At 37.0% G+C, this 21,730-nt stretch overlaps 3 protein-coding genes across 4 annotated transcripts; all 3 read left to right on the top strand.

Moving 5' to 3' along the window:
• The first annotated feature begins 2,231 nt into the window (after positions 1-2,231).
• Positions 2,232-4,998, top strand: mterf1 (mitochondrial transcription termination factor 1). Its single transcript, XM_028461482.1, has 2 exons — positions 2,232-2,289; positions 3,190-4,998. Exon 2 carries the CDS (start codon positions 3,253-3,255, stop codon positions 4,411-4,413), a length of 1,161 nt encoding a protein of 386 aa, XP_028317283.1. The 5' UTR covers positions 2,232-2,289; positions 3,190-3,252; the 3' UTR covers positions 4,414-4,998.
• Positions 4,999-6,964: 1,966 nt separating this feature from the next.
• dus3l (dihydrouridine synthase 3-like (S. cerevisiae)) lies at positions 6,965-14,107 on the top strand. Of its 2 annotated transcripts, none has more exons than XM_028461958.1 (16): positions 6,965-7,130; positions 8,686-8,799; positions 9,002-9,251; positions 9,370-9,721; positions 10,869-10,945; positions 11,077-11,166; positions 11,289-11,330; positions 11,415-11,567; positions 11,660-11,776; positions 11,903-11,968; positions 12,080-12,190; positions 12,506-12,602; positions 12,814-12,889; positions 13,162-13,350; positions 13,490-13,618; positions 13,710-14,107. In XM_028461958.1, the coding sequence occupies exons 2-16, from the start codon at positions 8,723-8,725 to the stop codon at positions 13,780-13,782; spliced, it is 1,899 nt and encodes a 632-aa protein (XP_028317759.1). In that variant the 5' UTR covers positions 6,965-7,130; positions 8,686-8,722; the 3' UTR covers positions 13,783-14,107. The 2 variants fall into 2 exon arrangements, with proteins under 2 accessions (XP_028317759.1, XP_028317758.1); XM_028461957.1 differs by having other exon boundaries at positions 11,071-11,166.
• A 1,927-nt stretch (positions 14,108-16,034) lies between these two features.
• LOC114472595 (zona pellucida sperm-binding protein 4-like) lies at positions 16,035-19,948 on the top strand. Its single transcript, XM_028461911.1, has 11 exons — positions 16,035-16,265; positions 17,459-17,691; positions 18,085-18,265; positions 18,351-18,470; positions 18,532-18,704; positions 18,873-18,970; positions 19,053-19,201; positions 19,278-19,455; positions 19,522-19,657; positions 19,770-19,844; positions 19,927-19,948. Exons 1-11 carry the CDS (start codon positions 16,100-16,102, stop codon positions 19,933-19,935), a joined length of 1,518 nt encoding a protein of 505 aa, XP_028317712.1. The 5' UTR covers positions 16,035-16,099; the 3' UTR covers positions 19,936-19,948.
• Positions 19,949-21,730: the final 1,782 nt, after the last annotated feature.

The following is a 21,730-nucleotide window of genomic DNA, read 5'->3' as shown; positions in this document are numbered from 1 at the left end:
CGTTTTTCAACACACTGCTTAGAAAAACATATGTATTTAGTTTTAATGGTAGCCATCACTCCTTCGCTAGCGAGAAAAACAATGGCAGACTTTCGCAAAAGTTTTCATCAGGTTGGGGGTGGAGTCCATGGGTGGGGTTACCAGCGAAGGGGAGGGTAATTTCTTTCCCGATTTGACTTGTGATGTCACAAATCTGGAAAATTTGAAACTGAGCAATTTTCTCTGTGTTGTAAGACTTACAAAGACCACAAAAAAACAACTGGATGGATTCATTGAAAGTTTGTGTGCCGGTGGACACTCAAGTTACCTCATATGTGATAAAAAAAACTGCAAATATTAATTTTTTATAATATGTCCCCTTTAAGAATCTATTTGACCAATGCAGGCAGTGAAACACCACACACTCCAGCCTTCCAGGACAGAGTGAAAGCTTATTTGCCTAATGATGATATCAGTTGCCACAATAAAATATTCATAAGTGCTGTGGCTCATCAGTAAAGAGAGGTACTTGTGGGTCAGTGGGCTGTTCAGAGCCAATCTGTGAGTCAGGACACATGTACTGTCTCATTGGCAATGGAAGAACATCCGCTGGGTACAAAATGAGTTATTCACATCTGGCCAATTATAACAAATTATTATGCATGCAGAAATGCATCATGTTTCACCTCAGTTAAATTCAGTGGTCACGAGAGGAAAGGTTCCATCCCTGCTAGAATCGTTCATATTCTCATGTTTTCTTGAGCAAAATGTCTCAATAAAGCACTTTGCAAATATCAAAATTATAAGTTATTGGTTTTCTCTATTTTGCACTCTAATCATGTTTTTGGTACTAGCTGTTTTCTTCTTGTTTTCCGTAAAGTTAACTTTTAAATTGGACATTTGGGAAATAGTGACACATACTATACTTCCTCGACTTAAAATAAATATTACAATACCAACCACAAAAAGTGTGATGGTGGCTGCAATGTTATTGTTACTAGTGTTTTTTTTTTTTTGTTTGTTTTTTTAAAAAAAAACAAAAAAACAAAAAAAAAAAAATCCTACTCTCTACACCAAAAAAAATCAAATTATGAATTTAGAGCATGGTCTAATTCAGCGGTTCTTAAACTTTTCACAGTTCCGTACCCCTTCAGACATTTAACCTGAAGTCATGTACCAACTACCGCTGCACATGCAGTGTTTTTCAACCTTGGAGTCGTGACCCCATGTGGGATCCCCTGAAATGTCTAGTAATTTATAATAATAATAATAATAATAATTATTATTATTATTATTATAATATAATAATACTGAATAAAAATGTATTTTTAAAATGTTTTAATGATTACTCTTTTTCAAATTACACACACAAAATTATCTTAAATAACTGTATTCGATGCTTTCACTTTCTTAAATATAAATCGAGTTCACATAAAATGCAACTTGTCACTTTGTGCACTAATCCTGACAACAACAAACATGATCAAAAGCTAATTCTTGAAAGAAAGAAAAAGTATCTGGAAACGCCTAAAAAATGTGTGACATTAAAATGGGGTCACAACCCAAAAAAGGTTGGGAACCACTGATGTAATGTCACATACAATGTAGACCTACAAGAAAATGTCTCTGAATTGTACCTATCCTGTTGAGGAATAATAATGTATAGGAACATAAAAGAACAATAATTTGTAAGAAAGGTAAATTGTTTTTATTTTTTTGTTGAGATTGTTTCTCTGTCACCATGGGTAGTCTTACATCGTGTACATAATGTGTAATTTGTGGTAATGTATTGAGGCTCCTGACTGCTGGTTGATTTATGTTATAGTTTACAATTTCATTTTTGTTATTCATGTACAGCCATGACAATTTGCGTACCCCACTTTGGAAACCTAGGGTCTAATTAAAGCTCTGTTATTCTAGTTTTTGTTTAATTGTTGAATTTTTCTGTGCATTGTCTTTCTTCTGAAATATTTAGTCGTCTTCCAGCTCTTGTAATAGTATACATTTTTATGTACTGTGTTTGTTTATTTGTTGTATATTGGCCGGATTTTGTTTAATTAAATAGATGGAAATTCAGTCATCTTTTGACTACATCTTTTTGGGTCCATAAAAAAGCGTTGGACTTCCATCTGCTGGTTGGAGACAAATGTCCACAGCATAGAAACGTGCCATAGATCCTCCGTGACGCGAGGTGGCGCTGTGTTTCCCTACGGTGACACATATTAATCTCGCGAGATTATGACAAAGTATCGCTTCCGCATTTAAAGACAAACCGTGCGTTTGCACGAGTGAACAAAAATCCAACTAAAGGTAAGTTTCTGTCTGTGAATCAATCATCAATGTAATCATTTTTACATAAATAAATAAAAAAATATATATATATATTCGTTTGTCATGATTCCTTTAATGGACAAAGTTCAAACTTAGTAATTTAATGTATTTATAATATATTTTCCCTATCGAAAGAAGGTCATTAAGTAAATAAATATGCTTTGTCAGTCATGTTGATCTCACTAACAATAGTCTATGTTAATTAAGGTACAGTAACACATGGCGTTTTAAAATAACATAAATAATGTAACATTTCAAATTTTCAATTTTGGGTGTCATTTAGCAAGTAAATGGGAGGAAGACAGAAACAGTTACTCTGACAGGCATCTTTTGGATAAATTACCTGTAAATAAATCGCTTTATACAACAGTTAGTTTCAAGTAATTTGATTGGACAAAAGACATTTCACGAGTGCTGATATAGAGTTAACTTGGACTTTTTACAGACATTATAATTTCACATTAGGTCGCATGTACTTTTGTTTTACTTTTACTAAAGTCAGGGAGCAACTTCAATAGTTTAACCTTTAACTGAGTCATTTTTTTATTCAAGTATCTTTACTTTTACTTGAGCACTGAAGATGAGTACTTTTATCACTTTTTGATAATAATAATAATAATAATTTGATTGTATGGCTAAATCACAATTGTACAAACACATCTTGCTCCAAGAAGCTGTCACTCATATTCATTTTAATGGAGGACATCTCCTTTTTTCTCTACAATTGGGAATGTCTGTCGTCATGAACACTGAATTGTAAATGATAAACTGAAGGATAGAAAAACTGTTAGGATGTTATTATAATTACTCTTAAACCAAGTAAATATGTGTCTTACGCTGCTTCTGATCGTTCTTTTGTTTCTGCTTGTTTTTTTTCAGTCGCACCAAATACATCAGACTCATCCCACTCTCGAAGGAATCACTGCTTTCCTTTATTTAAAAATGGCAGCCTCAAAAGGGTTAAGGGTTTTCCTCAGCCTCCATCGCTCATTGACATTTCAATCAACCTTTCCACTTGTTTCAGTGCAGTTATCAACAAACAGCCTTTCCACGACGTTTTGCTGTTCTGCAGCAGAAGATGGTGAATCAAATAGGCCCGCAAGCCCTGAAAATGAATCTCTGGTGGACAGTTTGAGTCTAATGGGAGTTGATACTCAAATGGCACAAAAGCGTCAGCCGGGGGTTTTCCGTAGAGTTTTCACCAACGAACAAGGCCTGGCTACGTTTCTGCATTATAAAGGGGCCAGTTGCAATACGATCGCAAGCGTCATATCCCGATATCCACGCTCCATCACCCGCTCCATCTCACACTTGGATGAACGCTGGACATTGTGGAGGAAGATTATCCCGACGGACGCAGAGATCCTGAGCATCCTGGATCGCTCACCTGAGTCTTTCTTTCGCTCTAGTGATAACGAGAGCTTGGAGAAGAACATGAATTTCCTGATCTCTCTCGGACTCGACACCAAAGATATTCATCGGCTGCTGACGATTGCGCCGCGCACCTTTTCCAACAGCCTGGAGCTGAACAAGCAGAGGGTGGAGTTTCTGGAGGGTATTTGCGTGGAGCTCGGTGGGAAAAATCCACAGCAGTTTGTAAAAAACGTCATATCCAAAAATCTGTATATTCTCATCAGAAGCACCAAGAGAGTCAGGATGAACATTGACCACCTGAGAGCCTCGCTGAAGTTAAACAATTCAGAGCTGCTGTCTCTACTTGAAGGTGTCGGAGCAGAAATTCTGTACCTTTCTAATGAGTATCTGAAAAATAGTTGTTCCAACTTGCAGCAGACGTTTGCCTTACTTGGCTCCCAAAATGCCGACATTAAAAAGCTAATCCTAAAATATCCGGTAATTCTCAAAATAAGTCAAGATACACTGAGCTCGAAACTCGACTGCCTCCTCAAAGCAGGAATAACTATGAAGCAGATTATTGAGAAGCCCAAAGTTTTGGACTACAGCACACAGAACATTACAGCAAAAATAAACGAACTAGAGAAAGTTGGATATGACTTCCAGACAAAGGGCATCCAAATCCTGGACATGAGTCAAAAGCGATTCATTGCAAAGATCAAAAGACTTGGTGAGTCACCAGAAGAGTGAATATTACTGTCAGCTGTATGTTTTAAAATATACAAGTGTCATGTCATCAAATCATTGATGATGTAAATAACACTCTGACGTCTTTTTTTTTGTTTTGAGATAACTTAATTTTTGGTTCAGCATCAGTTCAATAAAGAGACAAGTTACATACTGTTCCATCATTTAGGACTCGCATCAATACTGTTTTCACTGATATTTTTGATGTGAACTTTTGACACTGAAATCATTTTTTTTCTTTATTGTGACTTCACCTTGAGAGTTAAGAGAGAAGCCTATAAATAAAACGCATTATTATTTATTATACAACAGTTGGTTCCAACCAAGTCATATGTTTGGACAATAGACATTTCATGAGTGGTGAAAACATTTAATAGATCTTTTTATTTGGAAATATTTTCTGAAAATCTGTCAGTTTTTTTCCTTCATAATTATGTATTTTTTAATTGTATATTTTTACACACCTTGTGTTTAAAATATATTAGACTCAATAGTTTGACATGGTTTTATCTTTTTGGCCTTTAATTATGGCCTGCATTATTACTCAGTCGTCAATATTTAATTACACCTGCTAAGTTTTTAATTTTGTTTCTGAAATACTCAACCAAAAGTTACTTTTTTCTAAATATTTTTTCCCCAATATGAGGTGAATTTTAGCGTGTCCACGTATGTAAATGACGTTGATGCCACGTGATTGGCTCATTTACTTGTTTACAGCATGGGATAAGGAATGCATATTAAGGTGTCACTTTTTATGCCACTATTTTAAAACTAATACTTAATATGTGTTAATATATTTTAATATACTTAAAATATATTGCAACACGTTCAAAAGTCACGTCAAGAAAATTTCTAAAACAATTATAACTGCTAGGATGTTTCTGCATGCTATGGTGTTCTCGCACACAGAATATTGTTTTACAAACTGGACTCTTACAAATGAAACCACTTTTAGACAAATAGAATCATATAAAAAAGCTTGACTTTTTTTTTTTTTTTGCCAGAAAACCTGTTTCATACCACGACTGTCGCATTCTTGAGACGTACAATCTTCTGAACTTTGAAAATTTTAAATACCTCAAATTTGCTCGAAGGGTTTATAAAATACTCAATGCACTTGCACCACCCGCCATTAAGGACATTCATAAAAATCATCTTCTGGCAGAGCCACTTGGTCTACGGTAAGAGGAGACTAAAGTGCCCTACAGACGTACCACCTTTGGCCAGGCTATGTTCTTTCAGTCAGGGTCTGTAACATCTGGAACAGCATCCCTCTCACTAGAAGAGAATTCCCCACGTTTAACACATTCAGGACTCCATTAAAAAACTGGTTAAAATCAAATCAACAATGTGCTCATTAGACCTTACAGATCTCCTGGTGCAGGGGTCTGCAACCTGCGGCCCTGGAGCCTCATGTGGCTCTTTGACTCTTTTGCATTGGCTCCCTATAGCTTTCAAAAATATTGAAATAAAGACTTATTTTCTTACAGAGGGTATTGATTAATGAATTTGACACCAAATAAAATCGCGATATGATTTGTCAACCTAAAAATAAATCACATTGTGCAATAACTCAGCCACCTTCCTACTTCACCTCCTGAAACATCTACAGACCACTAACTTTCCTTGCACCTATGGTTACCCTTAAGGTTTAAATCCCAGGTAAGATAACTAAATCAACTAAAAGACTATTCTGGAAGTAAATATACATTTTAATTGTGTGGGGACAGATTCATTTAACTGCTATCAGGCCGGCTAAATATGCATGCTTGATATGTGGCAAGAAATCAGCATGTGTTGACTGACGTGTGTTTTTAAATTCAAGTTATTTTTTTGTAGCCCTTCAAATACATTATCTAAAAGAAATATTTCTGTCCATAACATTATTCTATATAACTTTAACTGTATAGAATATTATACACTCTTTATTAAAATGGTATTTTTTTTGGCTCCGGAAGGACTTTAATCCAGGTGAGATGAGGCAAAATGGCTCTTTTGAGAGTAAAGGTTGCAGACCCCTGTCCTGGTGCATGACTGAGCCAAGTGTCAGGATCCTCTAAACAGCTGTTGCTTTCTAAATAATAACTGTACATATTTATCATCATAATGTCCTCTGAACTGTATGTTCTGCCCTTGCACTAAAAATCTCTTCCATTGTGTAAGTCACAGAACGAACATTCAGATGTTATCAATGTATGAATTGTATGAACAAATGCTGTGTTATGTATGTATGTAGCCTCAACTTTTTACATTTTGTGTATGTTTTATAGTTGTTGTTGCCATTTTTCACCTTGCCCAGGGAGGGACAACAGTTGAAATACTGACACATTTACAGAAATGTTCATTAACGTGACAAATAAACTAATAAATCACTTATTTTGTTCATTCCTTACCGGTGACTTTCAAATACATGTGCTATTTTTTATATTATGATTTTAGTACATTATATGTGATTATCTGTTGTTTTTAAACGTATAATCACAGTATCAGTTGCACTGCAGACAATGTGCGGAACCATTGTTTAAGCGCAAATGTTTCCACCGAGCCGCGCTGAGCAGGTGCACCGGAGTATCCGCATGGTTTACCGCAGGGCTGTACTTACAGTCAGATAACTTTAGTTACAATTCTATTTAAATCTGGAGTGGTGGATCTGCTACAGTAATACATGCTGCTGATTTTACACTATTACAGCCACTCACTGTGCATTGCAGCAGTTCCAGGTAAGTTGTTTTATTTTGTTTTTTTACACATGGCTAACACAGCTGCAGAGACTTGTCTGATTAAACTTAAGAGTTTAATTTTTAACATAACCTTTAAAAGTTTGAATAGGATCAAAACAATCCGATCAAAGTGTTTTTTTTAACGTAAGATTGAGAGATATTTGGTTAATCGTGATTACAAATAAAAGTACACGTTGCTAATGCAAAACAAGAAAGGAAGTGCGATAATAATAAAACAGTGTTTATGTAATTAAATCAAGGCAACACGATGTATTTGCGTCACAACATGCTAATGTGTACGTATGACTTCATTACATTACGTTATTACCTCTCACCTTTTACATTGAGAAGGGAAATATTAGTTTGAATAAACTAATTGAAAACTGCAATTTAAACGATCATTTACAAAATTTAGAGGAATATTGTGAGTAACATGAGGCCGCTTACTATGTAATATGCAGAAATATATATATGTGCAGTATGTCTCACTGTTTTGAATTTATATATATATATATATATATATATATATATATATATATATATATATATAGCTTAAATATGAGAAAGTCAAACACTGGTGCCTTGGTTTTAGAGATAGACCGATACATCGTTGTTGTTTTTTTAAACGTGTAATCTTCATCGGCCGATCCGCATTATTTACAGAGAGCAGACATATTTTTTTACTTGTTCTTGTTCTACGTCACCTGTTTTCAATATTTGTTAAAAAAATGTTTTATGCAGCCACGCCAGTAGAAAGAGCGAGGGCCAAGGAAGCCCAGGCAACCCCCCCCACGACCGAGCAGCCCCCAGACGCTGCAACAAAAGTCGCTTTCCTTATAGAAAACATTTAGAAAGTCAATTTGTGTTTAATTTGTTTTCATACAAACCCTAATTTAATCCACTTGCATATCAGAGAAAGGAACATGCTTTTCCTGAGGGTTTGATTTCATCTCCATTTCTGAATTTTTGGGAGAAAATAGTGGAGCATGATGTTAAGCAGATTTGATTTATTTGACATGACAAAGTCTTTTTTTCAAGCATTCTTGCTAATGCTTGAGGGTGGCTTGTTGTCGTTCTACCTAACCTTTGTTAATTTCAATAAATGTTCCTCTTTTAAAAATTGAGACTCGTACCATTTATCATCATCATTGTGTAATTTTTATTATGTAAATTGAGGGAGAGAAAGTAGTATCGGCTCCAAATATTGGCTCAAGAAACTCGGCAGTCCGTATCGGTCATTGGCAAAGGCTGATGGGGGAAAAAAATTGGTATCCGTCCTAAAAAAATCCATATCGGTCGATTCCTACTTAGTGTATATGGCAATGGATGATCATATTTTTTTATTGTCTTATTTGTTGATATGTCTGTTGTTGTATATGCTATGGATCATGTATGTGTCAGAAATAAAGTTTAATGATGATTATAATATGTGATACCACACGTTACATATTAATTCACAGCAGCTGCTCTTTGTCTGCAGTTTGTCACCTTCCTGAACACACTTTGCCGACATGAATTCACATCAGTTTAATGATTCAAATCTTGTGTTAAATAGTTTCAGAATAAGACGTGAGAACAACTGTGGATGATCCATGGAGGCGGCTGCAGACGACAGCGCTGCAAAAGGGACAGATGTGGCTGCAAAGGGAGAAGCTGCTATAAAGCCTGAGTCAGTAACTATGATTCATTCACACTGAGCATCCATCAATCACATTAGCTTATTGCTACAAAGCAGGGTTCCTATTAATTATATCAATAATATTTGTAAATTAGAAGCTGCACATGCAGGAACTGATTTTCTGTGAGACTACAGTTCTTATTACTGCTTCAAAAAATTAGATTATTTCTTCTTCTTCTTGTGTTTTTTACAGATTTCTGACAACCAAAGACAAGTTTCACACATTCATCGATGCTAAGTATGAAGTTTGTCAACCAGATGATACCAATGAAAATAATGACACCAACAATGAGACCAAGGAGAGTTCTGTTGAGGAGCCGCAGGTCAAAAAGCTTAAGTGGGACCCTGAAGATAAAAAACGTCTTCGAGGACAGAACAAGTCCAGACCGCACAGGAAGCCAACAATGTACGAGGAGAAACCATTGTGTGTCTCAGTCATTCAGGTATGAAGCCATCTGAAGGAAAGTTATTCATCTGCATGTTCGCAAAAAGCTGCACATGCTGTGTTTTCTATCTGCTAATGCTCATTAAACATCATGTCTGCTCATCAAACTCATTCAGGGAAACAGGAAATGCTTCTACGGGGACAAATGCAAGTTCCATCACGTCGTTGCCGACTACATGGCGTCAAAGCCCCCCGACATCGGCGACAGCTGCCACCTCTTTGACACATTCGGAAAGTGTCAGTACGGACTTTCCTGCCGCTTTGGGAAGACACACACCACGGCAGACTTTCAAACCTTGGAGAAGGCTGATGTTATGAAGACCTATGAGAACAGGACTCCGGTGAAGAACAGCTTGACCAAAGATCTCCAGAATAGTCTGAGGAAGCGTCAGGTGTCCTTCAAAAAGTCAGAAGACTACCTGAAGACATTTTCCAACTACAAAGACAAAACAGAACCCAAAAGCAAAGGTAGATTATTATTTTTTTTTTATTTTTATACAAAAATGAAACAGTTGTTCAACTTTATGTCACATTTTCAGGTGTTAATGTGTAAAATTGGTAAGGCTTCTGTTAAAGGTATAGAGGTGGATTTTCCCAAAGTTTAGAAATGAAACACCCTCTCCACTTTTTGAAAAAACAGAGCGTGCACGAGCCTAGTTTTATTTCTTCTACATATTAAACTTTTTTTTAAAAATACATTTCAGTTTAATCAGCTTTGAGTTTGACTTCATAGATTTAGGATCTGATACTTACCACTTAAATACTAAACTATTCATCATAGATGCAAATTTAAAATAAAAGATGTTTCAGAAAAGTTTTAAGTTGAGTCGGAAACACAGGCCAGAGAGTCTTTAACTCCTGATTTTACTGTCAACATGTGTCAGATCCATATAAAAGCCTAATGCCTATTAAAGCTGATATTCGGAGTTTCTGAGAAATCTATGTTCATGTATAATTTTTTTTTAAATTTGAAAGAATACCTAATTAGTCGTACTATGATCGACTGTGGGTGGTCATTCATATACATCAATGTATACAAGACCCGGAATCATCCTATAGACCACTATAAAACTCCTATAAATTGAAACGAGCGCCGAGTTTGCCCAGCTAATAGGCTTCGACTTCCTGCAGCGGACTCTGTCAATCAAAGGGAATGCGCGTGCGTAAACTGTGCACGGAAACAAGGACGCGCGTAACAACAGCAAACAGGTATCACTGAGCAGCATAGCGTCATGGAGGAGCGCTCCAAAGCTCTTATCTCAGAAATGTCCATCGCCACGATGACCCATAAACCTATGTCAATGCAACCCGATGCGACCGTGTGTTCCGCAAAGCGCGTACACAAACGTAGAGGCGTGGCTTCTGGTAGATTGCAGAGGCAGGGGGAGAAAGTGGAGCTGTTGAGGGCGGGACATCGAGACGTCCTCTCAGAAACTCCAGATATCAGCTTTAAAGCACAGGCAAGGTATAAATGCTGATCACAGTGGAAAATAAGAGATTCTACAGTTTTTAAAGTTTACTGAAAGCATGTGTAAAATGATGATCTCAGTAAATGTTAAGGTTTTTTTTTTTTTTAATTATAGAAATTAATAGTTTTTTCTCTCCACTTGTCTAGTTGAGGCCTGTGCAGCTCCTTTACCTGCAGATCCTCCTTCAGAAAATCATTCATCCATCGAGTCCACACAACTACAGGTGATGCTTCCTACTTGACAGCAGAACCACTTACTTGTTTCTAATAATTTTTACCACTAAAATAAAAAAGCAGCAGCTTTAGTAGTGTTGTGCACATCTTTGACCTTTGGTCACTTTGTGACTAGGAGCAGATCAGCCCTGAAAAGCCTCCTGCAATAAAGACTGCAGGTCCCCTGACTGATGTGGACGTCGTCCGTTTGCGCTCATGTGAAAAGAAGCAGGTATTCCTTACTACTTCTCAGACTAACTAAACCCATCTTATGTCTTTTAATATCTCACATGACATCACCAGTGGGATGGATTATTGACCAATACTTGTTTCATTTCTCTCTTTGTACTACAGGTGGATTTCCGAGACAAGCTCTACCTCGCTCCTCTGACAACTGTAAGCATTACAAGAGTCAAAGGAACAGAACAGAAGTAAACATTATAAACTGACTTGACTAAAGGTTTTTGTTGGGTTCCACAGTGTGGGAATCTGCCTTTTCGACGTGTGTGCAAGCGCTTCGGAGCAGACATCACCTGTGGGGAGATGGCCATGTGCACAAATCTACTGCAGGGCCAGCAGTCCGAATGGGCTCTGCTGAAGAGGCATGAAAGTGAAGACATTTTTGGTGTCCAGGTGATTGTTGCGTATCTTACGGTCTCTTTAATTTAGTGGTTGTAGTTAAGTGAAGACGGGCTGTTGGACTGATGGTTTAACTGTTTCTCAAGGTTGAGGGATGTTTCCCCGACACCATGACGAGGTGTGCGGAGCTCATTAACAACCATGCACAAGTGGATTTTGTGGACATCAACTCTGGATGTCCCATTGATCTTGTGTACAAGAAGGTACATTTGTCCACTAACCTGGCTGCTCCATACTCTCAGCTATGTTGGACATTGCCATTGATGAGCTTGCAGGGTGTTCTCTAAAAACCGCCATCTTGCACATGTGTCTGTTTTTCTTTGTGTCAGGGAGGAGGCTGCGGCTTGATGGCAAGAACCAGGAAGTTTGAGCAAATTGTCAAAGGAATGAATTACGTATGTTAATCTTCTAAGACCATAAATCAAACCCTAAAAGGCATTTTTTAAATATTATGTACTTGGTCTAAAATAAAGGTTGGGTTAAAACATGTGATTTGCATTCTCAAGGTCCTTGACGTCCCTTTAACTGTCAAGATTCGCACTGGTGTGCACGAGAAATCCAACATTGCACACAAACTCATTCCGGAGTTGAAGAATTGGGGTGTGTCCATGATAACAGTAAGTCCTGTATTAGTCAGACTAAAGAATATTTAAAGGACTTGAAAAGGGTGCACTTGGATTTATGTTGTGAATTATTACATTTTTTAAAAAGTAATAGTTGAGAAATGTTTATAGGAGAAAGGTAACAATCCCTGCAATAACTCGGTATTGTAAACAGTCACTGTGATATTTTGTTTTATAGATAATTATTTGTTATATGAGAAGGATTTAAGGATTCACTCAAAGTGTGAATTAGTTTGGTCATTCCTTTGGTTGTGTGATTGTCTCCTTTGCATTTGATGGGACAGTTTCTCTGCTATCCTGTTCTTACAGCTACACGGCAGATCCAGGGAGCAGCGCTACACTAAGTTAGCAGACTGGGACTACATCAATACCTGTGCTGAGCTGGCCAGTCCTGTCCCTCTGTTTGGTACGTACTGGTGAAAAAAAATATCCTAAAAAGCAAAAAATCTTGTTTTGCAAATCTTTAGTGGGAATGTCAATCCAGTGATGATGTTCTCTTATTGTGGAAAGCTGTCCAGTATGTTTTGCCATGTTGTTAAATTTAAAATAATGCCCGTAGTTTGAAACCAATGCTCTTCATGGAGTGCAGTGTTGTTTTTTTACCTTTATTATTACAGGTAATGGGGATATTCTGTCCTACGAAGATGCAGTTAAAGCAAAAGACACCGGTGTCTCTGGTATTATGATTGCAAGGTTGGTTTGATGTGAATACACTTGGTATGAACTACAAATCTAAACTCCTAAACAAAACCCTCCATCCTTTATTTTCAGAATGAATGCGAGCTGGATGAACTTAAACCTTAACAGTTGTGATTTAATACTAAAAGTAACATCCGCTTTTAAGATCACTGTGTTTAAGGATAACAAAAATGGAGGGAAAAAAGTCATTATGTCAACATTTTAAAGCTAAAAAATTGACTTCGGTGGTGTTGTTTTGAACCTGTTAATATTTTGTTTCTTTGCAGAGGAGCTCTCATTAAGCCGTGGATCTTCACTGAGATAAAAGAGAGCAGACACTGGGACATCTCCTCCACGGAGCGACTAGACATGCTCAAAGACTTCACCAACTTTGGACTGGAGCACTGGGGCTCCGACACCCGAGGAGTGGAGAAAACCAGGAACTTCCTGCTGGAATGGCTCTCTTTTATGTGCAGGTGGGAATCAACCATCACATTTGTAGAAATCTCAGTTCAATCAAAGTGACAGAAACGGTCCAATACATAAAGTAAATGCTTAGTGAAAATTTGAAGGTGTTTTTTTTTTTTCTTTACTTGCTGTCTTGACCTGTCTTAGATATATTCCTGTGGGCCTGTTGGAGAGGGTGCCTCAGAAGATCAATGAGAGACCTCCGTATTACATGGGGAGGAACTACCTGGAGTCACTAATGGCGAGTCAAAATGTCGGGGACTGGGTCAGAATTAGGTGAGCCTCTCACTGTAGCTGGAAACAGCAAATCCTAAGCTACTAGAGCATTTTTTCCACTAATCTCTTTCATTTTATCTTTTTCCCCCAGTGAAATGCTTCTTGGACCCGTCCCAAAGAATTTCAACTTTTTGCCCAAACACAAAGCAAATTCTTACAAGTGATTTTCCTGTTCTGCTACTTAAAAGTTTTACATTTGTCTCTTAAGTTAAAATAAATCGTTGTAGGATGTAATTCAGTTTTAAAAGACGAAGACCAGAGAGTCTGTTATTTTATTTGTGAAACAGTCAAATACAAAGAAATGTATTGCAAGATTATTTTATTTCTGTAGTATTTTGAGTTTATTTGAAGAAAATTAATTAAGTCACCTTGTACTAAAATACTGCTCTACATGTAGTGGAAAGTGGAAAACTGCCTAAAGAAGTGGATTTGTTTGACCAATGGACACTAAATGCTCTATACAAGGTGTAAATAAAGAATAATACAACATTACTGGTTATTTATTTTTAAGATCATGGTTTATTTAACAATTAAACTTTAAGTCTTCTTGTTGTCTTGAATATTTTGAAATGTGCAATGTACAGGATGTCTGAAATTGCTCTGAATTTAACTAAATTCCAAGTAAACTATATTTTTATGGGTGTGTGTAACGTACATCTTAAACCTTTAATGCCTTGTTTGGCCAATTTATTAATATTTTAGATTTGTGATTTGACTATCTGAGGTAAAAAATAAATATTTAAATCAAAAGAATTATGCTGTAAAGAAAACTAAAGAGTGTATTTTAGCTGCTGTCCTAATGAGATGCCACTACAAAAGCTTAAAAATTAAAATTAGATATGTTTATTAGAAGTTCCTTTTTTTCTTAGACAGGACTTGATTCTTGAATAGTTTTTAGATGTGTGGGAACAAGAATAGCAGAGTACAACAGGACGAAAAGCACAAAATGTTGATACTCTAGGCCATTTTTTATGTGGGATTTGAATGTTCTCTCAAAAAACTATATCGCTTTACTCTGGTTTCCTCACAGTGTTCAAACATGTATTAAAGTAGCTACAAGTGAGTCTGCTCTGTCGGAATAAGCTCCAACATCCACGTGTGACATTGTTCACTGTTGGATATTTTAATGACCTGGACATTAGTCAATTTCTTTCTCAAACAGATTTATTAACAATCAATAACCCTGGTGTATGTCGTAATCAATAACCCTGATACGCAGAGTCGAGGGGTGCGGGTTGGAGCCCCCCACTTAACCATTTGCTGATCTTGTGATCACCAACTCCATTTTCTTGTCCCGTGATAACCAGCATGACTGGGTGACTGGCAGGGTCTTTTGTTTTCTTCTGTTTCCTGTTCCAAGAATCATTGCCTTCACCTCTCAGTCAACCCCCCCCCTTTTACAATGCTGTGTGACTGTGTTACACATTTACCTGATTCTACACATACGTTCAATTTAGAAGCGAACATTCTAACCACATTCATAGAATCAGTGTACACAATCTGACATATATGAGATGCAAAGGACAAGGACCAGACATTTCAAACCCAAGGCCCAGGGGCCAAACCCGGCCTGCCAGTGCATCCAATCTGGCTGGTTGGAGGATTGTTACAAAGTAAAGGTTACAGAAAAAAAAGACATTAATCTTTATGTAAATCTCAATACAATTCAGTTACAGATATCTAATTCCCCCCAAACTCACGTAATAAACACCCCAAACATGTGTTGAGGCTCTCAAATTTTCTCTGCTCATTTTTACATGATTTTAGATGTTTTTTTATTTACATTGAAAATTGTTGCAAGAAACCTCTTTTTTTTCCCTGAAACCTGACATTTTCATTCAATCTCACAAAATTCCCACAAATTACTATGCTACTTTTAGAGAAACCACTTGCAAAACCATTGAATTTTTAGGTCAAGATCCTGAAGTTAATCAAAATTGTCATGTATTGCTTGGATATTGATTTCTCTTTTAAAAATCTGTATTTTTCTAATGTGATTGACTTCAGATCCAGTTTTTTTGTCCTATGAGATAAAATATGTTCGCAATCCCACTGTTATATTAATGATAATGTATCAATTGTTAAAGACCCACTAAGTCCTGGAGAACATCAAAACTTGAAAAAAGACCTTTTGCTTACACCGGACATTGACGGGTTTGACATTTTATTACTTTGTATGTTATTACATTCCATATAATAATTCTGGTAAATGAAGCTTATTTGTGTTGTTGTTCTATAAGTAACTTTTGTGACTACATTTTCTGGATAGAGCTTTTTAAAAAAACATGTATTTATGTCTATTTTTATCAGTGACCACAGTTTAAACTTAAAAATAAGCATAAAATGGACCAACTTTGAGAGTTATAAATGCTGCCTAATTAGCAGCAGGTGTAAATAATTACCTGAGAGTACTTGTAGCAGCCACAATGGCCTCCTCTTTAACCCGCCCTTCTCAGCGGACCACACGCATCACTGGGCTCCATGGCTGAGAACCGGGTCGACCTGCTGCTGGTTCTGGTGCTCAGTGGGACTTTAGTGCTGTCTCTGCTGGGTTCGGTCCGGGGATGGGAGCGCATAGACGAAAAAGAGCTTCTAAAACGATTCCAAACCGGGAAATGGGACGACAGCCTTGAAGAGACGTCACCAGGTGGGACACATGGACAGACCTGCATGGGCGGACATTACAACAGGAGTGAAATGTGGACATATCCGGTTAAAACCTGTCAGAGTACATGCTGCACGTGACAAGTTTTTTTTATTTTATTTTAGTTTTTTTTTTTTTTTTTTTTTAGTTTTTTTCTATTTAGACAACTGTTGCAGCTAGGATTTTTGTTAAAGAAGCTGCAGATTATTTAAAATAAATAAATAAATAAATAAAGTAAATATTTCTAATATATCTCTAAACTGTTATTGTACAGTTTTACAATTGAAGTTGTTAGTGACTACTAGTTAATTGGATCATAAAGATTTCCAATGAAATTATTGCATGAATGAAAGTGTTGCGTGTGGAAACATTTCTTACCTTCAGTTACTACTAGTTTTCCTCATTATCTTACACTATAAAGCTAGGGTAGGCGATTCCCTTCAGATACGCTTCAAGTGTTCGGTTGAAATTGTTTTTATGTCCTGACAGAAATTAAGATCTTATGTGCTCTGAAAAAGGAGAAGAAAATCTGTCAACTAGCAGGTGTAAATCTGTAATAACATCAATTACACCAATCACTTCGCCCTGTTCGTTCTCGACCCCTCGCATGCATGAGCTCACACTGAGCGCGTCACCGCTGACAGAGTTAAAACAGTTTTTAGTCATGTTTTTTAACATATATGATGGCAAAGTTTATTGTGTAATTACTGCTGAATGAGGCAACGAAGTTTCTACACAATACAAGCACTGAGCTCCTCTTCTGCAGCAGCTGTGCACATACATGTGAGTGAGATTGAGCACAGAGGGGAAGGGATAAAGGCAGAGCCATCATGGAGGCTACATGCTAGCTTTTGAAAATCGCCTACCCTACCTTTAAAGTGAAGGTGTACATCAAACTGGTAGCGCTTCAAATTATTCAGTATCCTTTAAGTAGTACAGTTTCATAAAGGTTGACGACACTCTGCCCTAAATCAAAAAACTAAAGCTACAGAAAACTTTGTTTTGAACCTCAATTTGAGAAAAATGGTTAACTATATTAAACTTGAATATCTATTCTCCCAAAGCATTTTAAATTGGCTTGTGTGGGACAATATTTCTCCAAGTGAAATTTGCAGGGATGTAATTTATTAGTGAAAGCATTATTTACATATGTTAACCAAATTTCCAATGTTTATTTTTTTTCTTCCTTAAACTAGATCCTCATGCTTTCTTTAATGAGGATGATGATGAAGAAGAGGAAGAGCAGGTCCGTATTACAGAAGACCCAGATCCAGAAGCGGAGGGCGTTGCCACCAGTCTAGCACATTTTGACCCCTTTGAAGACCACAGCCTGGAGGAGGAGGAGGAGGAGGAGGAGGAGAAAGAGGTGGAGGACGAAGATGATTCTGATCCCACAGAATGGGCTGAAGCTACAGGAAGTGACTTTCAGGTGGAGTTTGAAGATACTCTTCCGCACAGCTGGAGCGGGCGTGCCAGTGAAAGTTCATCTGAGTTGAAGGTGGTTTGTAGTGAAAATGGCTTCCAAATTTCTTTACCTGAAGAATTGTTAAGTAGTCTCGCTGTTGTGGGTACGTATATTCTTAAAACATTTATGTACTGATGTTGGTGAATTTATATTCATATATATCTACCCCCCCCCAGGCTTGAAAGAGACGCTGCATGTTGAAGATGCTCCAGAGTCTTGTGGTTATTATATAAACTCAACCGACACACTGACTATTGCCTTTGACAGCTGTCACGTGAAGGATACTGTATGTGAAACAATTCTCAGCTATATATATATATATATTAGTTTTAAGTGATGCCATGCTTTTCTTTTCAGCCTGAGGGTTATAGTCTGAAGTTGCAGTTTGTTGATGATGCCGGCCAGACACAAGTTTCTACTGTATCTTGTGAGGTTGACTTTCACATCCAGCCTCGTGCTGGTGGCAAACGAAGATGCTGCAAGTCGCGGAAAAAGCCGTCAAGGCCATCAAAACCGTCAACGCCTCCAAAGGCACACAGTGAGTTTAACTTTTCACTCGCATCTCGAGCTTTAAGGTGTCTGCCCGAGTCTTCTGTCAAAAAAATCCAATTAAATGTTCCCAGACTGTGCTGTCTCAATTGGAGAGAGGGTGAGCTGTGGATACCACTTATCTTCTACTGAATGTATAAAGAAGGGCTGCTGCATGGATGCATCTACATATGGCTGCTACTACCCATTGGATGGTAAGGCAAGCGACTCTGGTTCCCTTTTTGAATTTGTATAAAATGTTCTTTTACCCCTTAGAGTGCACTGCAGATCAACATTTTGTTTTTGCCATTCGTGCAACCGGTTCTTCCGTTCCTGTGAATCCCAGAAGGCTCGTCATCCCTGGGCATTCAAACTGCAAGCCAGTAATCGTCAATAATGACGTGGCTATTTTTAAGTTCAAAGTCAACGAATGTGGAACTCGAGCATATGTAAGTTACGTTTGTTATGGAGCCTGACTCAGCATAGCCTTCATGCATCTCAAATGCCCCTTAATTTTGTGAAATACAGTTTTTGTGCGACATCAATACAAATATTACCTCAATTGTAGTTGGTGACCAATAAGCTTCCCTCTGGTAATTGTGACTTTTGCTTGGTAGCATGTTGGTGAGATGAAAATCTACCTGGCTGAAGTACAAACTGTTGTTCGTGCATCAAACCTCAAATATGGTATAATTACCAGATGTGATCCCCTAAGGTTTGTCAAGTTTCATTTCATTATGGAGATGTAATTTTTTTTTTTTTTTTTTCTCAACTCACTAAATCCTTTATCTTAATAGGTTCATGATTGAATGCCGCTACACTAAATGTGGCCCTGCAAAGCAGTCATTGGCCAGTGTTGGATACATGGTTAAAACTCCCAGTTCAAGTCTGCCATCATCCATCTTGTCAAATGGCTTGTATGGTGTTCAGCTAAGGATTGCTCGAGGTTTGTTTACATTACAGGAGCCAAATGGTGTGCCTTCATTTTGAGATTCTTCAACTGTTCTGTGTAAACTCTACAGATAGTACTTATTCAAAGTACCTTCCCACATACCATCAGCCCCTGAAGCTTCTCCTGGGAAAGCCCGTGTATCTTGAATTGCGTCTTAAGTCTCCTAAACCAGATGCAGTAATTATTGTGAACTACTGCCTGGCTTATCCTCGCTCTGCAAACAATGCCTTGGTGCTTGTTTATGAAGGGTGAGTGCACGGTTAGTCACTGCAGATGCCTTCATGGAAACTGTCCTGACCCTTCTGTGTGTTCAGATGTGCCAATCCTAATGATCCAAATGTGGCCATCTTGAAAGTCGCTGACCTTCCCAACAATCGCCACCAGAGACGGCTTGTTGTGAACGCTTTCCAGTTCATGGAGCAGACCACCAATAAGTACCTTGATGAAGAAGTCAGTCATAGACTCTTGGCTAGCAGGGTGCAAGTTACTAAAGATGTTGGAGCGTTGTCTAACGGCTTTTTTTTATTTATTTATTTATTTATTTTTTTATTTCTCTCTTCAGATTTATTTCATGTGTTCTACAGAAGTTTGTAAGCCAAGGGAAAAAATGTGTAAACAGCGGTGCTTTGATGGACATGTAAGTCTGCCTTTTTTTTTTTTTTTCCAAAACATACAATATTTAAAGACTAAACCTTTTTTTTCCAATTTCTTGTTTCCAGATGTACTGAAGACTGTGCTGGCTTTAAAGGAAAAATAAACTTTTTTTTTTTTAATGTACTTTGTTTGTGTTTTAAATATGGATGCATTCCATCTGAATGGATGGGACTGGTTTTTTGAGCGTGAGCACACACTAATTGTGCTTTAAGTTACTAGTTCATATTTTAAACTAGCCCAATTAACTTCCAATTCATGGTTATTGCTAGATTTTCAATAGTCTTTGCCAGTTCTAACTGTAGTTGCACTCAAGTGGCTTACCATCAGCCTCAATTTATTGGCGATTTTTAAAATGCCGATTAAATCCAAAATACTTGTTTGGGTCATTGTATCTCATGGTGAAGTTTAATAATTAGACTTGGACTATTAACTACATTGCAGCTGTGGCTCTTACAGATTGATAACTAGTACAAATGCATTTTGGACAAGTTTCAAGTAAAAAAAAAAAAAAAAAAATGAGTTAATTTTAGGAGAGATGAAATCATGCAGGTTATTTTGGCACAAAGAGTGAACATCTGGTCTGTTTTCAGAAAGTAAGGCTCTAGATATTTTTGGTGGCATTGACTATATGGGAAGAGATTGCTATTGATGGATGAACAGTTGTGGGAGAGGAGCTTTTTAAAAGTAAACTTGTTGCACTGAACTATAATACATTTTCTTAAAGGGTGCCTTTCAAAAAGCCCAAGGACATCTTGGAGTTAAAAACATAACTGACTAACCAAATTATTTTAGGTTTTTGAGACTGTTTGTTCTGTTTCAAGAAAAAGCCAAACAATGGAGAAAATTTCCTTTTCCTGTAAACTGAATTTGTTCCTGCTTTTAACTTTTTTTTTTTTTTTTTTTCTGACGGTGTTTCAAAAAAATTTTTATGGTTTCTTTTGTCCTACCTGTGCATTTTATGAACTTTGTTTTGCACATATAATAAACATTGCAAGCTACTTGACTATAGCTTTAGTCCTGACAGTGTAGAGAGATTCCATTTTGAAAGCTTAAGCTCTGGGTTTTTATTTCTGCCAGGGAGGGAACATTTTCACCAGCATTTGTTCAGTTTATCTTTTGGAAGTATATCGTCAAAATAATTTTAACCAAAGATGGACCTCACGCCACTGAAGATTCCATTACATTTTTGGATGTGATCTGGATCAATATGATTCTATATGAGATAAAAATAAACCTCTCTAAATCATTGACAAATATCAGTTCATTTCATTTGCTAAACACTATTTAGTATTTACACAATGTTGCCAAGTCTTGAATGAGAGCAGGAAGAAAAATTATCTTAATTGATCGATCTTCATGAAATTTGTCTCATTTCCACTTGGCTCCTTAATAACCCCACTAGGTTTCATTGATTGAACATTTCATTGAGAATTTTCCCAAAGAAATAGGGGTGCCAATACATAACAAACTATTATGACAATATACATTTCTGACAAGCCTTTAAGGTTTTTTGTTTTGCTCTTAAAGCTGCAACTTGTGTGCATTTACCAGGCATTGTAATCATTGCCAAAACTGTACAACAAAAACAAATTACTATGCTTTATTTGTGTAGGGGAGTCGGTGTACTTTAAGCATGGACGTTTTTGTAGCAGAAGTAGGAAGTAATGAACGTTTCCTTGATTACTGGCTAACTTTAAAGCTTTTTCTTTTTTTTTTTTTAAGTTTTACACTAACAAGAGGTGTCATATCTTGTCCTATATCTGGACATCTTATTGGCTCTGATGTAAAGACTGAGAAGAGTGTGTAAGCAAATGTTAACAACATAGAGAAAAATGTTGTTATAGCCAGTGGTGTTCATTTAATGAGTGA

The sequence above is a fragment of the Gouania willdenowi genome, chromosome 11, assembly GCF_900634775.1.
Source record: "Gouania willdenowi chromosome 11, fGouWil2.1, whole genome shotgun sequence".
Classification (NCBI taxonomy): Eukaryota; Metazoa; Chordata; class Actinopteri; order Blenniiformes; family Gobiesocidae; genus Gouania; species Gouania willdenowi.
This window is presented reverse-complemented; position numbering and strand designations above follow the sequence as displayed.